Consider the following 19,690-nt stretch of genomic DNA (forward strand, 5'->3'; position numbering starts at 1 on the left):
GGTTAGGGAGAGGGAGGGCTGGGGGCTGGGGGCTAGGGAGAGGGAGGGCTGGGGGAGAGGGAGAGGGAGGGCTGGGGGCTGGGGGCTAGAGAGAGGGAGGGCTGGGGGTTAGGGAGAGGGAGGGCTGGGGGTTAGGGAGAGGGAGGGCTGGGGGCTAGAGAGAGGGAGGGCTGGGGGCTAGGGAGAGGGAGGGCTGGGGGCTAGGGAGAGGGAGGGCTGGGGGTTTGGGAGAGGGAGGGCTGGGGGCTAGAGAGAGGGAGGGCTGGGGGTTAGGGAGAGGGAGGGCTGGGGGTTAGGGGTTAGGGAGAGGGGTAATGGTTTACAGGGAGGGTTTCTGTGGGTCCTGCTTGTAGTTAAACATCCATGGGTTTTTATCAACAGGAAAGATAACAATGACGCCATTAATATAACGTTCTGAAAAACAATGGCGGCACCAGCTATTCTCTCATCAAATATTCCAGCTGTCTTGATACCCTAGTAAGAAACCATATTGATATAGCAATGCTCCAAGAAACACACCTACTCCAAAAGGACGGCACATAGAATGCAGAACCATTTGGGGCTAAAGGTGTAATCATAATGATACATAAGTAACTAAAAATCACCATCCTTGGGTAAAGGTGAAGACCTTGAAGGCGGAATCACTTTCCTTAACCCCCTAGAGTCGATTTCCGCGGCACCACGGAAAACTACTCTGAACAAAAATATAAACGCAACATGTAAAGTGTTGGTCCCATGTTTCATGAGCTGAAATAAAAGATCCCAGAAATGTTCCATATGCACAAAAAGCTTATTTCTCTCAAATGTTCTGCAGAAATGTGTTTACATCCATGTTAGTGAGCATTTCTCCTTTGCCAAGATAATCCATTAACGTGACAGGTGTGCCATATCAAGAAGCCGTTTAAACAGCATGTTCATTACACAGGTGCACCTTGTGCTGGGGACAATAAAAGGCCACTCTAAATTGTGCAGTTTTGTCACACAACACAAAGCCACAGATGTCTACATTTTTGAGGGAGCGTGCAATTGGCATAATGACTGCAGGAATGTCCACCAAAGCTGTTGCCAGATAATTTTATATTCATCTCTCTACCATAAGTTGCCTCAAACATTGTTTTAGAGAATTTGGCAGTACGTCCAACCAGCCTCACAACCGCAGACCACGTGTAACCACGCCAGCCCAGGACCTCCACATCCGGCTTCTTCACCTGCGGGATCATCTCAGACCAGTCACCCAGACAGCTGATGAAACTGTGGGTTTGCACAACCGAAGAATTTCTGCACAAACTGTCAGAAACCGTCTCAGGGAAGCTCATCTGCGTGCTTGTCATCCTCACCAGGGGCTTGACCTGACTGCAGTTCAGTGTCGTAACTGACTTCAGTGGGCAAATGCTCACCTTCGATGGCCACTGGCACACTGGAGAAGTGTGCTCTTCACTGGATGAATCCTGGTTTCAACTGTACCAGGCAGATGGCAGACAGCGTCGTGTGAGCAAGCGGTTTGCTGATGTCAACATTGTGAACAGAGTGCCCCATAGTGGCGGTGGGGTTATGGTATGGGCAAGCATAAGCTACGGACAACGAACACAATTGCATTTTATCTATGGCAAATTGAATGCACAGAGATACCGTGACGACATCCTGAGGACCATTGTCGTGCCATTCATCCGCCGCCATCACCTCATGTTTCAGCATGATAATGCACGGCCCCATGTCACAAGGATCTGTACACCATTCCTGAAAGCTGAAAATGTCCCAGTTCTTCCATGGCCTGCATACTTACCAGACATGTCACCCATTGAGCATGTTTGGGATGCTCTGGATCAACGTGTACGACAGCGCGTTCCAGTTCCTGCCAATATCCAGCAACTTCGCACAGTCATTGAAGAGGAGTGGGACAACATTCCACAGGCCACAATCAACAGCCTGATCAACTCTATGCGAAGGAGATGTGTCGCACTGCATGAGTCAAATGGTGGTCACACCAGATACTGACTGGTTTTCTGATCCACACCCCCACTTTTTTTTAAAGGTATCTCAAATCAAATCAAACTTTATTTGTCACATGCGCCGAATACAACAGGTGTAGACCTTACCGTGAAATGCTTACTTACAAGCCCTTAACCAACAATGCATTTAAAGAAAGAGTTAAGAAAATATTGACCAAATAAAATAATCAAAAGTAACACAATAAAATAACAATAACGAGGCTATATACAGGGGGTACCGGTCCCGAGTCAATGTGCGGGGGTACATATTAGTTGAGGTAATTTGTACATGGGGGGGTCAATGCAAATAGTCCGGGTGGCCATTTGATTAATTTGATTAAAGAACAGTCTATGACTTGGGTGACTGGATTCTTTGACAATTTTTGGGGCCTTCCTCTGACACCGCCTAGTATATACAGTGGGGGAAAAAAGTATTTAGTCAACCACCAATTGTGCAAGTTCTCCCACTTAAAAAGATGAGAGAGGCCTGTAATTTTCATCATAGGTACACGTCAACTATGACAGACAAAATGAGAAAAAAATATCCAGAAAATCACATTGTAGGATTTTTTATGAATTTATTTGCAAATTATGGTGGAAAATAAGTATTTGGTCACCTACAAACAAGCAAGATTTCTGGCTCTCACAGACCTGTAACTTCTTCTTTAAGGGCTCCTCTGTCCTCCACTCGTTACCTGTATTAATGGCACCTGTTTGAACTTGTTATCAGTATAAAAGACACCTGTCCACAACCTCAAACAGTCACACTCCAAAATCCACTATGGCCAAGACCAAAGAGCTGTCAAAGGACACCATAAACAAAATTGTAGACCTGCACCAGGCTGGGAAGACTGAATCTGCAATAGGTAAGCAGCTTGGTTTGAAGAAATCAACTGTGGGAGCAATTATTAGAAAATGGAAGACATATAAGACCACTGATAATCTCCCTCGATCTGGGGCTCCACGCAAGATCTCACCCCGTGGGGTCAAAATGATCACAAGAACGGTGAGCAAAAATCCCAGAACCACACGGGGTGACCTAGTGAATGACCTGCAGAGAGCTGGGACCAAAGTAACAAAGCCTACCATCAGTAACACACTACGCCGCCAGGGACTCAAATCCTGCAGTGCCAGATGTGTCCCCCTGCTTAAGCCAGTACATGTCCAGGCCCGTCTGAAGTTTGCTAGAGTGCATTTGGATGATCCTGAAGAGGATTGGGAGAATGTCATATGGTCAGATGAAACCAAAATAGAACTTTTTGGTAAAAACTCAACTCGTCGTGTTTGGAGGACAAAGAATGCTGAGTTGCATCCAAAGAACACCATACCTACTGTAAAGCATGGGGGTGGAAACATCATGCTTTGGGGCTGTTTTTCTGCAAAGGGACCAGGACGACTGATCCGTGTAAAGGAAAGAATGAATGGGGCCATGTATCGTGAGATTTTGAGTGAAAACCTCCTTCCATCAGCAAGGGCATTGAAGATGAAACGTGGGTGGGTCTTTCAGCACGACAATGATCACAAACACACGCCCGGGCAACGAAGGAGTGGCTTCGTAAGAAGCATTTCAAGGTCCTGGAGTGGCCTAGCCAGTCTCCAGATCTCAACCCCATAGAAAATCTTTGGAGGGAGTTGAAAGTCCGTGTTGCCCAGTGACAGCCCCAAAACATCACTGCTCTAGAGGAGATCTGCATGGAGGAATGGGCCAAAATACCAGCAACAGTGTGTGAAAACCTTGTGAAGACTTACAGAAAACGTTTGACCTGTGTCATTGCCAACAAAGGGTATATAACAAAGTATTGAGAAACTTTTGTTATTGACCAAATACTTATTTTCCACCATAATTTGCAAATAAATTCATTAAAAATCCTACAATGTGATTTTCTGGATTTTTTTTTTCTCATTTTGTCTGTCATAGTTGACGTGTACCTATGATGAAAATTACAATCCTTTCTCATCTTTTTAAGTGGGAGAACTTGCACAATTGGTGGCTGACTAAATACTTTTTTCCCCCACTGTAGGTCCTGGATGGCAGGAAGCTTGGCCCCAGTGATGGCCTTTTCTGATCACCACGCCTACTACTGCCAATTACAAATGTCCAAATATTTTAAAAGAGCCACAAGATGGCATTTCAACATTTCATTAGTACAAAATCCTATATTCTGTGATCAATTTGAAGTTGAACTAAATTAATTCAGAATGATCAATAAAAATGTAGTCGACGACCCACGGAATCTATGGCATGTCACCAAAGGTTTTATAAAAAAAATACTGCAACTGCATTTAGCATCTGGGTTGAATAAATCACAATTAAAGAAGATATCAGAATTGGAAATGTTGTTAACTGAGTTAGATGCGTTCTCAATACACACTCTTTTTCAGACCAGGTACTGTAGCTATTACTCTTTCCAAAGTCAAGACAGAACTTAATTTATTGAGAAGACAGAGAGCAGAATTTGCCATCCAATGAGTTAGACCCAACCATGACTTCCATAATAACCGTCCCAGTAGTTTACTGGCCTACATGCTTCGCAGTAATGATCAATTAGCTGATATAACAACTATTGAATCTGAAACTGTGTAATTACTATCAGAACCAATCAATCAAAGATTCTCCCACTTCTATATAGCTTTGGGACACAACATCGGGAGTCTGTGTATTGGTTGGACTCCCAGAAAATAACCAAACCACAATATAGCCGGCTTCACCCAAAAAAAGTTTCCTGTCAACAAAAGCATACAGTATGTATAATCTCTAGGAACTCTACTTACCAGACAGGAAGTGAAATGTGTCCCTCACTATCAAATAAACATTAGAATCCAACTTTATGTCACTTTATGTCTTGTAAGTAGAGTTCCTAGAGATTATACATATGTTTTTTTTTCTTTGCTTTTAGGCCCGCGGGGAAGGGTTGGTATGGGGAGGTTTTTCTGGGGGAGATGTGTTTCTGGGGGGGAGGGTGCGGGTGGGGACAGATAGAGACATGTTTCTGGGGGAGGGTGAAATCGTCCAAAAAAAACAACACTACAAGACATCAGTTTAATTATTTATAATCTGTTACATTTTAGGAAAAACAATTAATCGTACAGTGAGGGAAGAAAGTATATGATCCCCTGCTGATTTTGTATGTTTGCCCACTGACAAAGAAATTATCAGTCTATAATTTTAATGGTAGGTTTATTTCAACAGTGAGAGACAGAATAACAACAATAAAAACTCATGTCAAAAATGTTATAAATTGATTTGCATTTTAATGAGGGAAATAAGTATTTGACCTCCCCTCAATCAGAAAGATTTCTGGCTCCCAGCTGTCTTTTATACAGGTAACGAGCTGAGATTAGGAGCACACTCTTAAAGGGAGTGCTCCTAATCTCAGTTTGTTACCTGTATAAAAGACACCTGTCCACAGAAGCAATCAATCAATCAGATTCCAAACTCTCCACCATGGCCAAGACCAAAGAGCTCTCCAAGGATGTCAGGGACAAGATTGTAGACCTACACAAGGCTGGAATGGGCTCCAAGACCATCGCCAAGCAGCTTGGTGAGAAGGTGACAACAGTTGGTGCGATTATTCGCAAATGGAAGAAACACAAAAGAACTGTAAATCTCCCTCAGCCTGGGGCTCCATGCAAGATCTCACCTCGTGGAGTTGCAATGATCATGAGAACGGTGAGGAATCAGCCCAGAACTACACGGGAGGATCTTGTCAATGATCTCAAGGCAGCTGGGACCATAGTCACCAAGAAAACATTTGGTAACACACTATGCCGTGAAGGACTGAAATCCTCAAGGTCCCCCTGCTCAAGAAAGCACATATACAGGGCCGTCTGAAGTTTGCCAATGAACATCTGAATGATTCAGAGGAGAACTGGGTGAAAGTGTTGTGGTCAGATGAGACCAAAATCGAGCTCTTTGGCATCAACTCAACTCGCCGTGTTTGAAGGAGGAGGAATGCTGCCAATGACCCCAAGAACACCATCCCCACCGTCAAACATGGAGGTGGAAACATTATGCTTTGGGGGTGTTTTTCTGCTAAGGGGACAGGACAACTTCACCGCATCAAAGGGACGATGGACGGGCCATGTACCGTCAAATCTTGGGTGAGAACCTCCTTCCCTCAGCCAGGGCATTGAAAATGGGTCGTGGATGGGTATTCCAGCATGACAATGACCCAAAACACACGGCCAAGGTAACAAAGGAGTGGCTCAAGAAGAAGCACATTAAGGTCCTGGAGTGGCCTAGCTAGTCTCCAGACCTTAATCCCATAGAAAATCTGTGGAGGGACCTGAAAGTTCGAGTTGCCAAACGTCAGCCTCGAAACCTTAATGACTTGGAGAAGATCTGCAAAGAGGAGTGGGACAAAATCCCTCCTGAGATGTGTGCAAACCTGGTGGCCAACTACAAGAAACGTCTGACCTCTGTGATTGTCAACAAGGGTTGTGCCACCAAGTACTAAGTCATGTTTTGCAGAGGGGTCAAATACTTATTTCTCTCATTGAAATGCAAATCAATTCATAACATTTTTGACATTCGTTTTTCAGGATTTTTTTGTTGTTATTCTGTCTCTCACTGTTCAAATAAACCTACCATTAAAATTATAGATGGATCATGTCTTTGGCAGTGGGCAAACGTACAAAATCAGCAGGGGATCAAATACTTTTTTCCCTCACTGTATAATCTTATCATCAAACTTGAGGAGCATGGCGCTTGCAACGCCAAGATATTGGGTTTGATTCCCAGGACCACCCGTATGTAAAATGTATGCACGCATGACTGTGTCACGGATTCTGCCGAGGCTGCTCCTCCTCCTAGTTCGGGCAGGCTTCGGCGTTCGTCGTCCCCGGAGTACTAGCTGCCACCGTTGAATGTTTCTATGTGTGATTGCTTTTGTCTGTCTGTCACACCTGTGTCCGTTTGTGTCTGATTACGTGTTCTATAAGTTGCCTGTGTTGTATTTGTTAGGTTGTGTGTTGTTTTTCGCCTGTCCGTAGTGCTGCGTGTTTTGTATCTGTTTCGTTGTTTATTGTTTTACGCATAGTGTGCGTATAGCTCGCCTCTGTTTTTCTTGAGGCCGTTTACTGTATCTTTGCCTTGTAGTTTCACCAGTAAACTTTGTTGGACTAAGCTTCGGTGTCCTGCGCCTGACTCCCACACCACATACACCTCAGCCTTGACAGAACAACACACCAGTATGGAGTCAGCAGGAGCAGTGGCGGCACCCAAGTCGCTGGAGGATCGGATCAGCGACCAAGACACCATGATCCGGCAACTTGGGGCCGCCATGAACGAGGTGTCCAACACTCTGCGCCGGTTGGTTACGGGAGAGGTGCCCACGCCTTCTCACACCATCCCGTCACCAACGGCCAGTCCTCCTCTCTCAGCACCGGGACCCAGTGGCATTCGGCTCTCCCTCCCGAGGGCATATGATGGTTCTGCAGCCGGGTGTCAGGGGTTCCTCCTGCAGGTGGAACTCTACCTGGCCACCATACACCCAGCACCCTCGGGATACTAGAGCGTCTCCGCCCTCATCTCCTGTCTATCCGGCAAGGCGTTGGAGTGGGCCAACGCCGAATGGAGGGGAATAGACGCCGCTACCATCACCTACGCGGAGTTCTCCCGCCGCTTCAGGACTGTCTTCGATCATCCACCTGAGGGGAAGGCGGCGGGGGAGCGTCTGTTCCACCTCCGACAGGGGAAGAGGAGCGCACAGGAGTTCGCCCTGGAGTTCCGGACTCTAGCGGCGGATGCGGGTTGGAATGAGAGGGCCCTCATCGACCATTACCGGTGTAGCCTACGAGAGGACGTTCGTCGTGAGCTGGCCTGCAGGGACACCAACCTATCCTTCAACCAGTTGGTGGACATCTCCATCCGTCTCGACACCCTGCTGGCTACCCGCGGACGTCCCGAGTGGGGGTCGTCCATTCCACCCTCCAGCACCTCCGAGCCGATTCCCATGGAGCTCGGAGGTGCTGGCGCTAGAGAGAGGAGGAGAGAGAGCCCGAGGGGGGCCATCCCCTGCACCAACTGTGGCCGTGGCGGACACACCGCGGCCAGGTGCTGGGGAGGGTCTCCTGGGAGAGGGGACAACAGGTCACGCACTGGGGAGTCATTCCAGGTGAGTAGGCGCCCCACTTACCCAGAGCTCTCTGTTGGTCACATGTGTATACCTGTGAGATTTCCACAGGTGGCACCTCATTCCCAGCATAAGGCGCTAGTAGATTCAGGCGCAGCTGGGAATTTTGTTGATCGTGCATTTTGTTATAGGTTAGGAATTCCCCTTCGGCCGGTAGAAGCCCCCTTTCCTGTTCATGCCCTAGACAGCCGGCCGTTGGGGTCGGGGTTGATCAGAGAAGTCACAGCACCACTTAAGATGACGACGCAGGGGGGTCATGAGGAGATCATTCAGTTTTATCTGATTGACTCTCCTGCGTATCCCGTGGTGCTGGGGCTTCCCTGGTTAAGCGCCCATGATCCTACCATTGCGTGGCAACAGAGGGCTCTTATGGAGTGGTCTGCCCAGTGTGTAGGGAGATGTCTAGGTGTTTCCTTAGGGGCGACCTCGGTAGAGAGTCCGAACCAAGTGCCCGCAATGCGCATTCCCCCTGAATATGAGGATTTAGCACTTGTGTTCAGCAAAACGAGGGCAACACGGCTACCACCTCATAGACAGGGGGATTGTGCGATAGATCTCCAAACAGGAGCGGCACTTCCGCGGAGCCGTGTGTATCCCCTGTCTCAAGAGGAGACAGCGGCTATGGAGACTTACATAGCCGAGTCCTTGGCACAGGGATACATACGGTCCTCCACTTCCCCGGTTTCCTCAAGTTTCTTTTTTGTGAAGAAGAAGGACGGGGGTTTGCGCCCGTGTATTGATTACCGTAGTCTCAATCAGATCACGGTTAAGTACAGTTACCCTCTTCCACTGATTGCGACTATGACGGAATCATTACGCGATTACGATCTCAGGAGCGCGTACAATCTGGTGCGCATTAGGGAGGGGGATGAATGGAAGACGGCATTTAGCACCACCTCGGGTCATTACGAGTATCTCGTCATGCCATACGGGTTAATGAATGCTCCTTCAGTCTTCCAATCCTTTGTTGACGAGATTTTCCGGGACATGCATGGGCAGGGTGTGGTAGTATACATCGACGACATCCTAGTGTACTCTTCTACACGAGCCGAGCATGTAGCCCTGGTGCGCCGAGTATTGAGGAGACTGTTGGAGCATGACTTGTATGCCAAGGCAGAGAAATGCTTGTTCTTCCAGGAGTCCGTCTCCTTTTTGGGTTATCGGTTGTCCGCGTCTGGTGTGAAGATAGAGGTTGACCGTGTGTCGGCCGTGCGTAATTGGCAAACTCCAACCACTGTAAAAGAGGTGCAGCAGTTTTTGGGTTTTGCTAATTACTACCGGAGGTTTATCCGGGGCTTTGGACAGGTTGCAGCTCCCATTAAGTCCCTGTTAAAGGGGGGTCCGGTTCGCTTGCAGTGGTCAGCTGAGGCGGACAGGTCATTTGTCAAACTGAAAAACCTGTTCACCTCGGCTCCGGTGCTGGCGCATCCGGATCCCTCTTTACCATTCCAAGTAGAGGTAGACGCGTCCGAGGCCGGTATTGGGGCAGTCCTGTCGCAACGGTCCGGCACGCCACCTAAGCTCCGCCCCTGTGCGTTCTATTCTAAGAAGCTCAGCTCGGCGGAGCGTAATTATGACGTAGGGGACAGGGAGCTGTTAGCTGTAGTCCAGGCCCTAAAGGTGTGGAGGCATTGGCTTGAGGGGGCTCAACACCCTTTCCTCATTCTGACTGACCACCGTAACCTGGAGTACATCCGGGCAGCTAGGAGATTGAACCCTCGTCAGGCTAGGTGGAACATGTTCCTGACCCGGTTTGTTTTTAAGATCACATACATCCCAGGGTCCCAGAACGGTAAGGCAGACGCCCTGTCCCGGCAGTATGACACAGAGGAGAGGTCCATTGAACCTACTCCCATACTGCCGGAGTCTTGTCTGGTGGCTCCGGTGGTGTGGGAGGTCGATGCGGAGATCGAGCGGGCACTGCGTACCGACCCTACTCCCCCCGAGTGTCCTGTGGGGCGGACGTACGTTCCGCTCGAGGTTCGTGATCGCCTTATCTATTGGGCTCATACATCACCCTCCTCTGGACATCCAGGTATTGGCCGGACAGTGCACTGCCTTAGCGTGAAATACTGGTGGCCAACGTTAGCTAAGGATGTGAGGGTTTATGTCTCCTCCTGCTCGGTGTGCGCCCAGTGTAAGGCACCTAGACATTTGCCCAGGGGAAAGTTACATCCCCTGCCCGTTCCACAACGACCATGGTCCCACCTCTCGGTGGATTTTGTGACCGACATACCCCCCTCCCAGGGGAATACCACCATTTTGGTCGTTGTGGATCGGTTTTCTAAGGCCTGTTGTCTCCTCCCAATGCCGGGTCTCCCTACTGCCCTACAGACCGCTGAGGCCCTATTTACCCACGTGTTCCGGCACTATGGGGTCCCCGAGGATATTGTGTCTGACCGAGGTCCCCAGTTCACCTCCAGAGTCTGGGGGGCGTTCATGGAACGCTTGGGGGTCTCGATGAGCCTTACCTCGGGGTACCACCCAGAGAGCAATGGGCAGGTTGAACGACTCAACCAGGATGTGGGTAGGTTTTTGAGGTCCTATTGCCAGGGCCGGCCGGAGGAGTGGTCTAGGTATATCCCCTGGGCAGAGATGGCCCAGAACTCTCTCCGCCACTCCTCCACCAATTTAACACCTTTCCAGTGTGTTTTAGGGTATCAGCCGGTCTTGGCACCTTGGCACGAGAGCCAGATCGAGGCCCCTGCGGTGGATGAGTGGATTCGGCGCTCGGAGGAGACGTGGGACGCTGCCCATGTCCATCTGCAGCGGGCCATCCGTCGACAAAAGGCGAGCGCCGATCGCCACCGCAGTGAGGGACCGGTGTACGCACCGGGAGATCGAGTCTGGCTCTCGACTCGAAACCTGCCCCTCCGCCTGCCCTGCCGGAAGCTGGGTCGGCGGTTTGTGGGGTCCTTTAAAGTCCTGAGAAGATTGAACGAGGTGTGTTACAGGTTACAACTGCCTATTGAGTACAATAATATTAACCCCTCGTTCCATGTGTCTCTTCTCAGGCCAGTGGTAGCTGGCCCACTCCAAGAACATGAGATAGGAGAGACCCCTCCACCCCCTTTGGACATCGAGGGGGCCCCGGCGTACAGGGTCCGGACCATCTTGGACTCGAGGCGCCGGATGAGTGGTCTCCAGTATCTCGTGGAGTGGGAGGGGTACGGTCCGGAGGAACGGTGCTGGGTGCCTAGGAGGGACATCCTAGATCCATCCCTCCTGACGGAGTTCCACCGTGGGCATCCCACGCGCCCGGGTCCGCGTTCTCCTGGCCGTCCCCGAGGCCGGGGTCGGCGCACGGCTGGAGCCGCGCGTCAAGGGGGGGGGGTACTGTCACGGATTCTGCCGAGGCTGCTCCTCCTCCTAGTTCGGGCAGGCTTCGGCGTTCGTCGTCCCCGGAGTACTAGCTGCCACCGTTGAATGTTTCTATGTGTGATTGCTTTTGTCTGTCTGTCACACCTGTGTCCGTTTGTGTCTGATTACGTGTTCTATAAGTTGCCTGTGTTGTATTGGTTAGGTTGTGTGTTGTTTTTTGCCTGTCCGTAGTGCTGCGTGTTTTGTATCTGTTTCGTTGTTTATTGTTTTACGCATAGTGTGCGTATAGCTCGCCTCTGTTTTTCTTGATGCCGTTTACTGTATCTTTGCCTTGTAGTTTCACCAGTAAACTTTGTTGGACTAAGCTTCGGTGTCCTGCGCCTGACTCCCACACCACATACACCTCAGCCTTGACAGACTGTAAGTCGCTTTGGATAAAAGTGTCTGCTAAATTGCATATCATATATTATAATATATTTTTAACCTTATACTTTGTACTCTGGATAAACCTCTCTGCCACGCCCATTATTGAATGTCTTTGTCAATACAGGGTTTATAATGGTGTCCCATTTTCTTACCAATTATATAATGTCCAATATTATGTCTAAATCACTGAATTCATATCCCCACACAGTCAGTCATCAACACACACAGTGCGATGGTAGATGGGGGGGGAAAACACACAACAGCTCCCGATGTTAAATCACTTACATGTCTGCTCTGTTTTAAAATCAAAGACAATTTCACGGTCATGAACCATAACTCTGGTTTCACTTGATGAGCAGTAATGTGCTGAGAGGTAAGAAACGGTGGTTTGGTCTTTTCAAAAGCCATCTTGGTTTCATAACCATATACAGACAACGCAGGGCCAACTGGAAATAATGATATCCTAGAGCATCCAGAGCCTATATCAATCCATTGGTTGATATTGGAATCTCCTCCACCAGTAAATAGCCTCACATACCTTTCACTTAGAAAATGATACCCCTTCACATTCATGTGGCTACAACAATCCTTCCTCTAGCACTCTGCTCTCTAATGTATGGGTACCATTACATAAGACAATATAATATGGCCGTGGCCCCACTCTCCGAGGGTGTCTCAGGGGGAGTTGGCCGTGGCCCCACTCTCCGAGGGTGTCTCAGGGGGAGTTGGCCGTGGCCCCACTCTCCGAGGGTGTCTCAGGGGGAGTTGGCCATGGCCCCACTCTCCGAGGGTGTCTCAGGGGGAGTTGGCCGTGGCCCCACTCTCCGAGGGTGTCTCAGGGGGAGTTGGCCGTGACCCCACTCTCCGAGGGTGTCTCAGGGGGAGTTGGCCGTGGCCCCACTCTCCGAGGGTGTCTCAGGGGGAGTTGGCCGTGACCCCACTCTCCGAGGGTGTCTCAGCGGGAGTTGGCCGTGGCCCCACTCTCCGAGGGTGTCTCAGGGGGAGTTGGCCGTGGCCCCACTCTCCGAGGGTGTCTCAGGGGGAGTTGGCCGTGGCCCCACTCTCCGAGGGTTTCTCAGGGGGAGTTGGCCTTGACCCCACTCTCCGAGGGTGTCTCAGGGGGAGTTGGCCGTGGCCCCACTCTCCGAGGGTGTCTCAGGGGGAGTTGGCCGTGACCCCACTCTCCGAGGGTGTCTAAGGGGGAGTTGGCCGTGACCCCACTCTCCGAGGGTGTCTAAGGGGGAGTTGGCCGTGACCCCACTCTCCGAGGGTGTCTCAGGGGGAGTTGGCCGTGACCCCACTCTCCGAGGGTGTCTCAGGGGGAGTTGGCCGTGACCCCACTCTCCGAGGGTGTCTCAGGGGGAGTTGGCCGTGACCCCACTCTCCGAGGGTGTCTCGGGGGAGTTGGCCGTGACCCCACTCTCCGAGGGTGTCTCGGGGGGAGTTGGCCGTGACCCCACTCTCCGAGGGTGTCTCGGGGGAGTTGGCCGTGAACCCACTCTCCAAGGGTGTAAAAAACACATTTCCAGTTCACACATGCCTATAATACACACTTGGACATGTGTGGAACAGGACAAATATCAGCACCCACTAAATTATTATTATTATTATTATTATTATTATTATTATTATACCATAGAGCAGCTTTCATGCAGGCTACATTTGACTTTTTAGTCGTTCAGCAGACACTCTTATCCAGAGCGAATTACAGTTAGATGAGTTAGTTAGCGTACACTCATTTTGACAAAATTGCATGTGAGGCCCCAGCAGAGTGATGCAATAACGTTATCATATTTGTGTAATAATAGTGTGTACATTGTGACACCACATATAGTTCTAGGACTGACTGTCTGTCATTGTAAGTGTGGACCATCCAAGATGAGGACTGATTGAACGCCTATGAGTAGGGGCTGAGAACTCAATTCAACTCAAGACCAAGCCCTACAGCCATTCAAGCTTTTGCATTCACTTAATTATATTATATAAGCCGTAAAAATGTAAGATTGATATGTAGAAGAAAATCATAATTCTCACACAGTCATGCATAATACAGCTATAACTTATTTCCCTGAGAGTTGTACCCCAATAGATTTCACCAGCAGCTGAAAATACGTAATACATTCATCCACCCACGCGTGCACGCACACACACAAACACGCACACACACACAAACACGCACAAACACAACGCACACACACACACACACACCTCTGTCCTCTAATCAGACAATCATCACCAGCATGCAGCCTGTGCCATTCTCCTTCCTACCCTATCAGACAGTCATCACCAGCATGCAGCCTGTGCCATTCTCCTTCCTCACCTATCAGACAGTCATCACCAGCATGCAGCCTGTGCCATTCTCCTTCCTACCCTATCAGACAGTCATCACCAGCATGCAGCCTGTGCCATTCTCCTTCCTACCCTATCAGACAGTCATCACCAGCAGGGGTTCAAGGGGAGGGAGACTATTCCGCAGATGAACTGCGGGCAGGGCCAGGGAAATGAGGAAATCTAAACGACACAACAGTGTCGACACAACAGTGGTAGGCCTGATCACCGACAACGATGAGACAGCCTATAGGGAGGAGGTCAGAGATCTGGCCGTGTGGTGCCAGGACAACAACCTCTCCCTCAACGTGACCAAGACAAAGGAGATGATTGTGGACTACAGGAAAAAAAAGAGGACTGAGCACGCCCCCATTCTCATCGACGGGGCTGTAGTGGAACAGGTTGAGAGCTTCAAGTTCCTTTGTGTCCACATCACCAACGAACTATCATGGTCCAAACACACCAAGACAGTCGTGAAGAGGGCACGACAAAGCCTATTCCCCCTCAGGAGACTAAAAAGATTTGGCATGGGTCCTCAGATCCTCAAAAAATTCTACAGCTGCACCATCGAGAGCATCCTGACTGGTTGCATCACCGCCTGGTATGGCAACTGCTTGGCCTCTGACCGCAAGGCACTACAGAGGGTAGTGCGTACGGCCCAGTACATCACTGGGGCAAAGCTCCCTGCCATCCAGGACCTCTATACCAGGCGGTGTCAGAGGAAGGCCCTCAAAATTGTCAAAGACTCCAGCCACCCTAGTCATAGACTGTTCTCTCTGCTACCGCACGGCAAGCGGTACCGGAGTGCCAAGTCTAGGTCCAAAAGACTTCTCAACAGCTTCTACCCCCAAGCCATAAGACTCCTGAACAGCTAATCATGGCTACCCGGACTATTTGCACTGTCCCCCCACCCCATCCTTTTTACGCTGCTGCTACTCTGTTAAGTATTTATGCATAGTCACTTTAACTCTACCCACATGTACATATTACCTCAACTACCTCAACTAGCCGGTGCCCCCGCACATTGACTCTGCAACGGTACCCCCCTGTATATATAGCCTCCCTACTGTCACTTTATTTTACTGTATATATAGCCTCCCTACTGTCACTTTATTTTACTTCTGCTCTTTTTTTCTCAACACTTTTTTGTTGTTGTTGTTTTATTCTTACTTTTTTTGTTTAAAATAAATGCACTGTTGGTTAAGGGCTGTAAGTAAGCATTTCACTGCAATGTCTGCACCTGTTGTATTCGGCGCATGTGACCAATAAAATTTGATTTGATTTGATTTGAAATATGCGTCCCATTTGGGACACTGACTAAATGAACAGTCAACTGAACTATTTAAACATGATTCATGTGGCAGACACTTTCAGCCGATCCTGTACGTTGATTTCCAAGGATGGAGAGTGAGATTGGACAGCCCTGGCTCAGAGGATCTCATCTAAGGCCTGGATTCAATCAGATCAAGCGTTAACCGGCGATAGCAGACACCTGCATAGCTGATGTTTTGGTGGTGTCAGAGATGGAACTGAGCTGGAGCCGTCAAATCGGTGAGCAGCTGCTCTTGCGATCACTCTCACGAAGCCACACCCGCCCCACTTGCGTTAGAAGTACAGAATGAGAAAGTGTATATACATGATATATATATATATATATATATATATATATATATATATATATATATATATATATATATACAGTGGGGAGAACAAGTATTTGATACACTGCCGATTTTCCAGGTTTTCCTACTTACAAAGCATGTAGAGGTCTGTAATTTTTATCATAGGTACACTTCAACTGTGAGAGACGGAATCTAAAACAAAAATCCTGAAAATCACATTGTAGGATTTTTAAGTAATTAATTTGCATTTTATTGCAATGTCCGCTTTAGGGATAATGCCTGGAGCCACTTTGGACAGCTCTAACTCAGTTCCACTTCTGACATCGTCAAAACAACCGCCATGTGGATGTTGGCTAAAGCGGATCTGATATACGTCTATCTGTTCTCTGTCCTGCAATCTGCAATGAGCCATGCAATATAAACTCTTGTTTCTCTTTCCTCAGTGGAGAAAAGTCACTCAGTCAGACCAGGGGCATATATATATATATATATGAGCTGACTCAGACACAAGCTAACGAGGCCTTCTATGCTAAAGAAGTTTCAGTTCCCTCTGACAGAGTTCAGCTTTGGCAAAGAAAAGAAGGAGAAAGGACTTTATCATTTTTATTAAGTCTTTACAGTCCACATAACATCTCCAATACTGTAGCTTCAACAGCACAAACTGGGAGGCACAATCATTAATAAGTCATCCAAAAGTAATTTCAGCCTTGTGAAATCTGGTTCATTGCCACATTCTAATGATCACGAAAGTTGTGAAGATGACGTGGCTAAACACCATGGGACCACGCAGCCGTCATACCGCTCAGGAAGGAGACGCGTTCTGTCTCCTAGAGATGAACGTACTTTGGTGCGAAAAGTGCAAATCAATCCCAGAACAACAGCAAAGGACCTTGTGAAGATGCTGGAGGAAACAGGTACAAAAGCATCTATATCCACAGTAAAACGAGTCCTATATCGAAATAGCCTGAAAGGCCGCTCAGCAAGGAAGAAGCCACTGCTCCAAAACCACCATAAAAAAGCCAGACTACGGTTTGCAACTGCACATGGTGACAAAGATCGTACTTTTTGGAGAAATGTCCTCTGGTCTGATGAAACAAAAATAGAACTGTTTGGCCATAATGACCATCGTTATGTTTGGAGGAAAAGGGGGCGCTTGCAAGCCGAAGAACACCATCCTAACCGTGAAGAACGGGGGTGGCAGCATCATGCTGTGTGGTGCTTTGCTGCAGGAGGGACTGGTGCACTTCACAAAATAGATGGCATCATGAGGAAGGAAAATTATGTGGATATATTGAAGCAACATCTCAAGACATCAGTCAGGAAGTTAAAGCTTGGTCGCAAATGGGTCTTCCAAATGGACAATGACCCCAAGCATACTTCCAAAGCTGTGGCAAAATGGCTTAAGGACAACAAAGTCATGGTATTGGAGTGGCCATCACAAAGCCCTGACCTCAATTCTATAGAACATTTGTGGGCAGAACTAAAAAAGCGTGTGCGAGCAAGGAGGCCTACAAACCTGACTCAGTTACACCAGATCTGTCAGGAGGAATGGGCCAAAATTCACCCAACTTATTGTGGGAAGCTTGTGGAAGGCTACCCGAAACGTTTGACCCAAGTTAAACAATTGAAAGGCAATGCTACCAAATACTAATTGAGTGTATGTAAACTTCTGATCCACTGGGAATGTGATGAAATAAATAAAAGCTTAAATAAATCATTCTCTCTACTATTATTCTGACATTTCACATTCTTAAAATAAAGTGGTGATCCTAACTGACCTAAAACAGGGAATTTTTACTAGGATTAAATGTCAGGAATTGTGAAAAACTGAGTTTAAATATATTTGGCTAAGGTGTATGTAAACTTCCGACTACAACTGTATACTGAGGTACAGTGACCCTGATGAGGGCGGTGGGTAGCCTAGCGGTTAAGAGCGTTGGGCCAGTAACTGAAAGGTGACTGGTTTGAATCCCCGAAGCCTACAATGTGAAAAATCTGTCAAGGCACTTAAACCTAATTGCTCCTGTAAGAGTCTCTGGATAAGACTGTCTGCTAAATGACTAAAATGTAAAATGTAATGTTTACGTTAGGGCTGGGCAGTTGTCCAGGCTGAGTGGTGAAGTCCAGGCTGGTGGCCAGCAGTTTTTCCCCCAGGATGGAGGTGAGGTAGTGGGCCATGACATCCTGCTGAGTCGGGGTACAGTGGTTCTCCAGAGACAGGATCACTGGGTACGGAGACACCTGGCACAGAATAGTCTCTCTCAAGGGTCTGGCATGCCAGCAAGACACAAGATAACCATACCAGCGATGTGGTCCTGTGTGGCTCAGTTTGGGTTCAATTCTCATAGGAGTCACATTCACATACTAAAAAATATAATCACGTTTCACAGTAAATAGCCCATTGCCAAGCTCGCAGAATCAAAGAGGCCCATCTCCCCTACAGTGCATAACACCTCTATTAGTGATGGTAGCCAATGAATTAGAATGCGCACAACACACCAGGAGGTACAGTAGAACCTTGAGGCAATGTTCTGTTTCCATTACCGTCCTAGTGAGTGGGGGGTGTCCTAAAATGTACACCGTATGTGTTCTGTATCTGTGGTGTGGTACCTCGAAGGCATGTTGCTCGACAGTAGCGATGACGTCCTTGAACAGGATCTTGCTGGTCAGAGTGTGGCCGTGGTAGACTACAGGCTCGGCGCCAGGACCGTCCCAGCAGTCGATCTCCAGACAGCGGCAACCTCTCCGCAGTGCACTGGGGACACAGAGAGAGACGGATGGACGAGCACGCACACAAGACGATTACTAGGAGGAGAAGAAGGAGGACATCTATAGTTTACCAGCGACATACAGAGAACATCTAATACAAGTCATAATATACCCAAACCCAATTTCTTTCACAGTTTATCACTCAGGCTGTTTTACAGGACATTAAAGTTAATTCTGCAGACCCGTCAAAAATTTTTTTGCGTTATTCAGTACCAAAACGTTGAATGATTAATGAGTTAATAACCATCAAACCAAAATGTACAGCAATATAAAAGCACAGAAACAAAAAAGGAGTGGGACATTTGAATAGATTTCCTTCAGGCACACAGACTTGTCACCCTGAATGTAACAGAAGTTTGATTCATTCTTGGTCTTTATACTGATTCAACTCTCCCTTTCCTCCCTATGCTCATCTGACAGCACAGAGTCACCTCCCCTTTTTTATTTTATTTATTTTTATTTATTTAACCTTTATTTAACCAGGTAAGCCAGTTGAGAACAAGTTCTCATTTACAACTGCGACCTGGCCAAGATAAAGCAAAGCAGTGCGATAAAAACAACAACACAGAGTTACATATGGGGTAAAACAAAACATAAAGTCAAAAATACAACAGAAAATATATATACAGTGTGTGCAAATGTAGCAAGTTATGGAGGTAAGGCAATAAATAGGCGATAGTGCAAAATAATTACAATTAGTATTAACACTGGAATGATAGATGTGCAAGAGATGATGTGCAAATAGAGATACTGGGGTGCAAATGAGCAAACATAAATAACAATATGGGGATGAGGTAGTTGGGTGGGCTAATTTCAGATGGGCTGTGTACAGGTGCAGTGATCGGTAAGGTGCTCTGACAACTGATGCTTAAAGTTAGTGAGGGAGATAAGTGTCTCTTTTTGCAATTCGTTCCAGTCATTGGCAGCAGAGAACTGGAAGGAATGGCGGCCAAAGGAGGTGTTGGCTTTGGGGATGACCAGTGAGATATACCTGCTGGAGCGCATACTACGGGTGGGTGTTGCTATGGTGACCAATGAGCTAAGATAATGCGGGGATTTGCCTAGCAGTGATTTATAGATGGCCTGGAGCCAGTGGGTTTGG

General features: G+C 48.0%; 1 protein-coding gene across 1 annotated transcript in view; it reads right to left on the reverse strand.

Moving 5' to 3' along the window:
• Window positions 1-19,690, reverse strand: part of LOC311123481 (1-phosphatidylinositol 4,5-bisphosphate phosphodiesterase zeta-1-like) — a gene marked incomplete at both ends in the record, with an annotated part of 49,681 nt that overhangs the window by 18,182 nt on the left and 11,809 nt on the right. The window contains 2 exons of the mRNA XM_084197743.1: window positions 17,905-18,060; window positions 18,430-18,574. Coding sequence (XP_084053869.1) covers window positions 17,905-18,060; window positions 18,430-18,574 — 301 coding nt within the window. The remainder of the gene's footprint in view (window positions 1-17,904; window positions 18,061-18,429; window positions 18,575-19,690) is intronic.

Source organism: Coregonus lavaretus, assembly GCF_964263955.1.
Source record: "Coregonus lavaretus genome assembly, contig: HAP1_SCAFFOLD_882, whole genome shotgun sequence".
Taxonomy (NCBI): Eukaryota; Metazoa; Chordata; class Actinopteri; order Salmoniformes; family Salmonidae; genus Coregonus; species Coregonus lavaretus.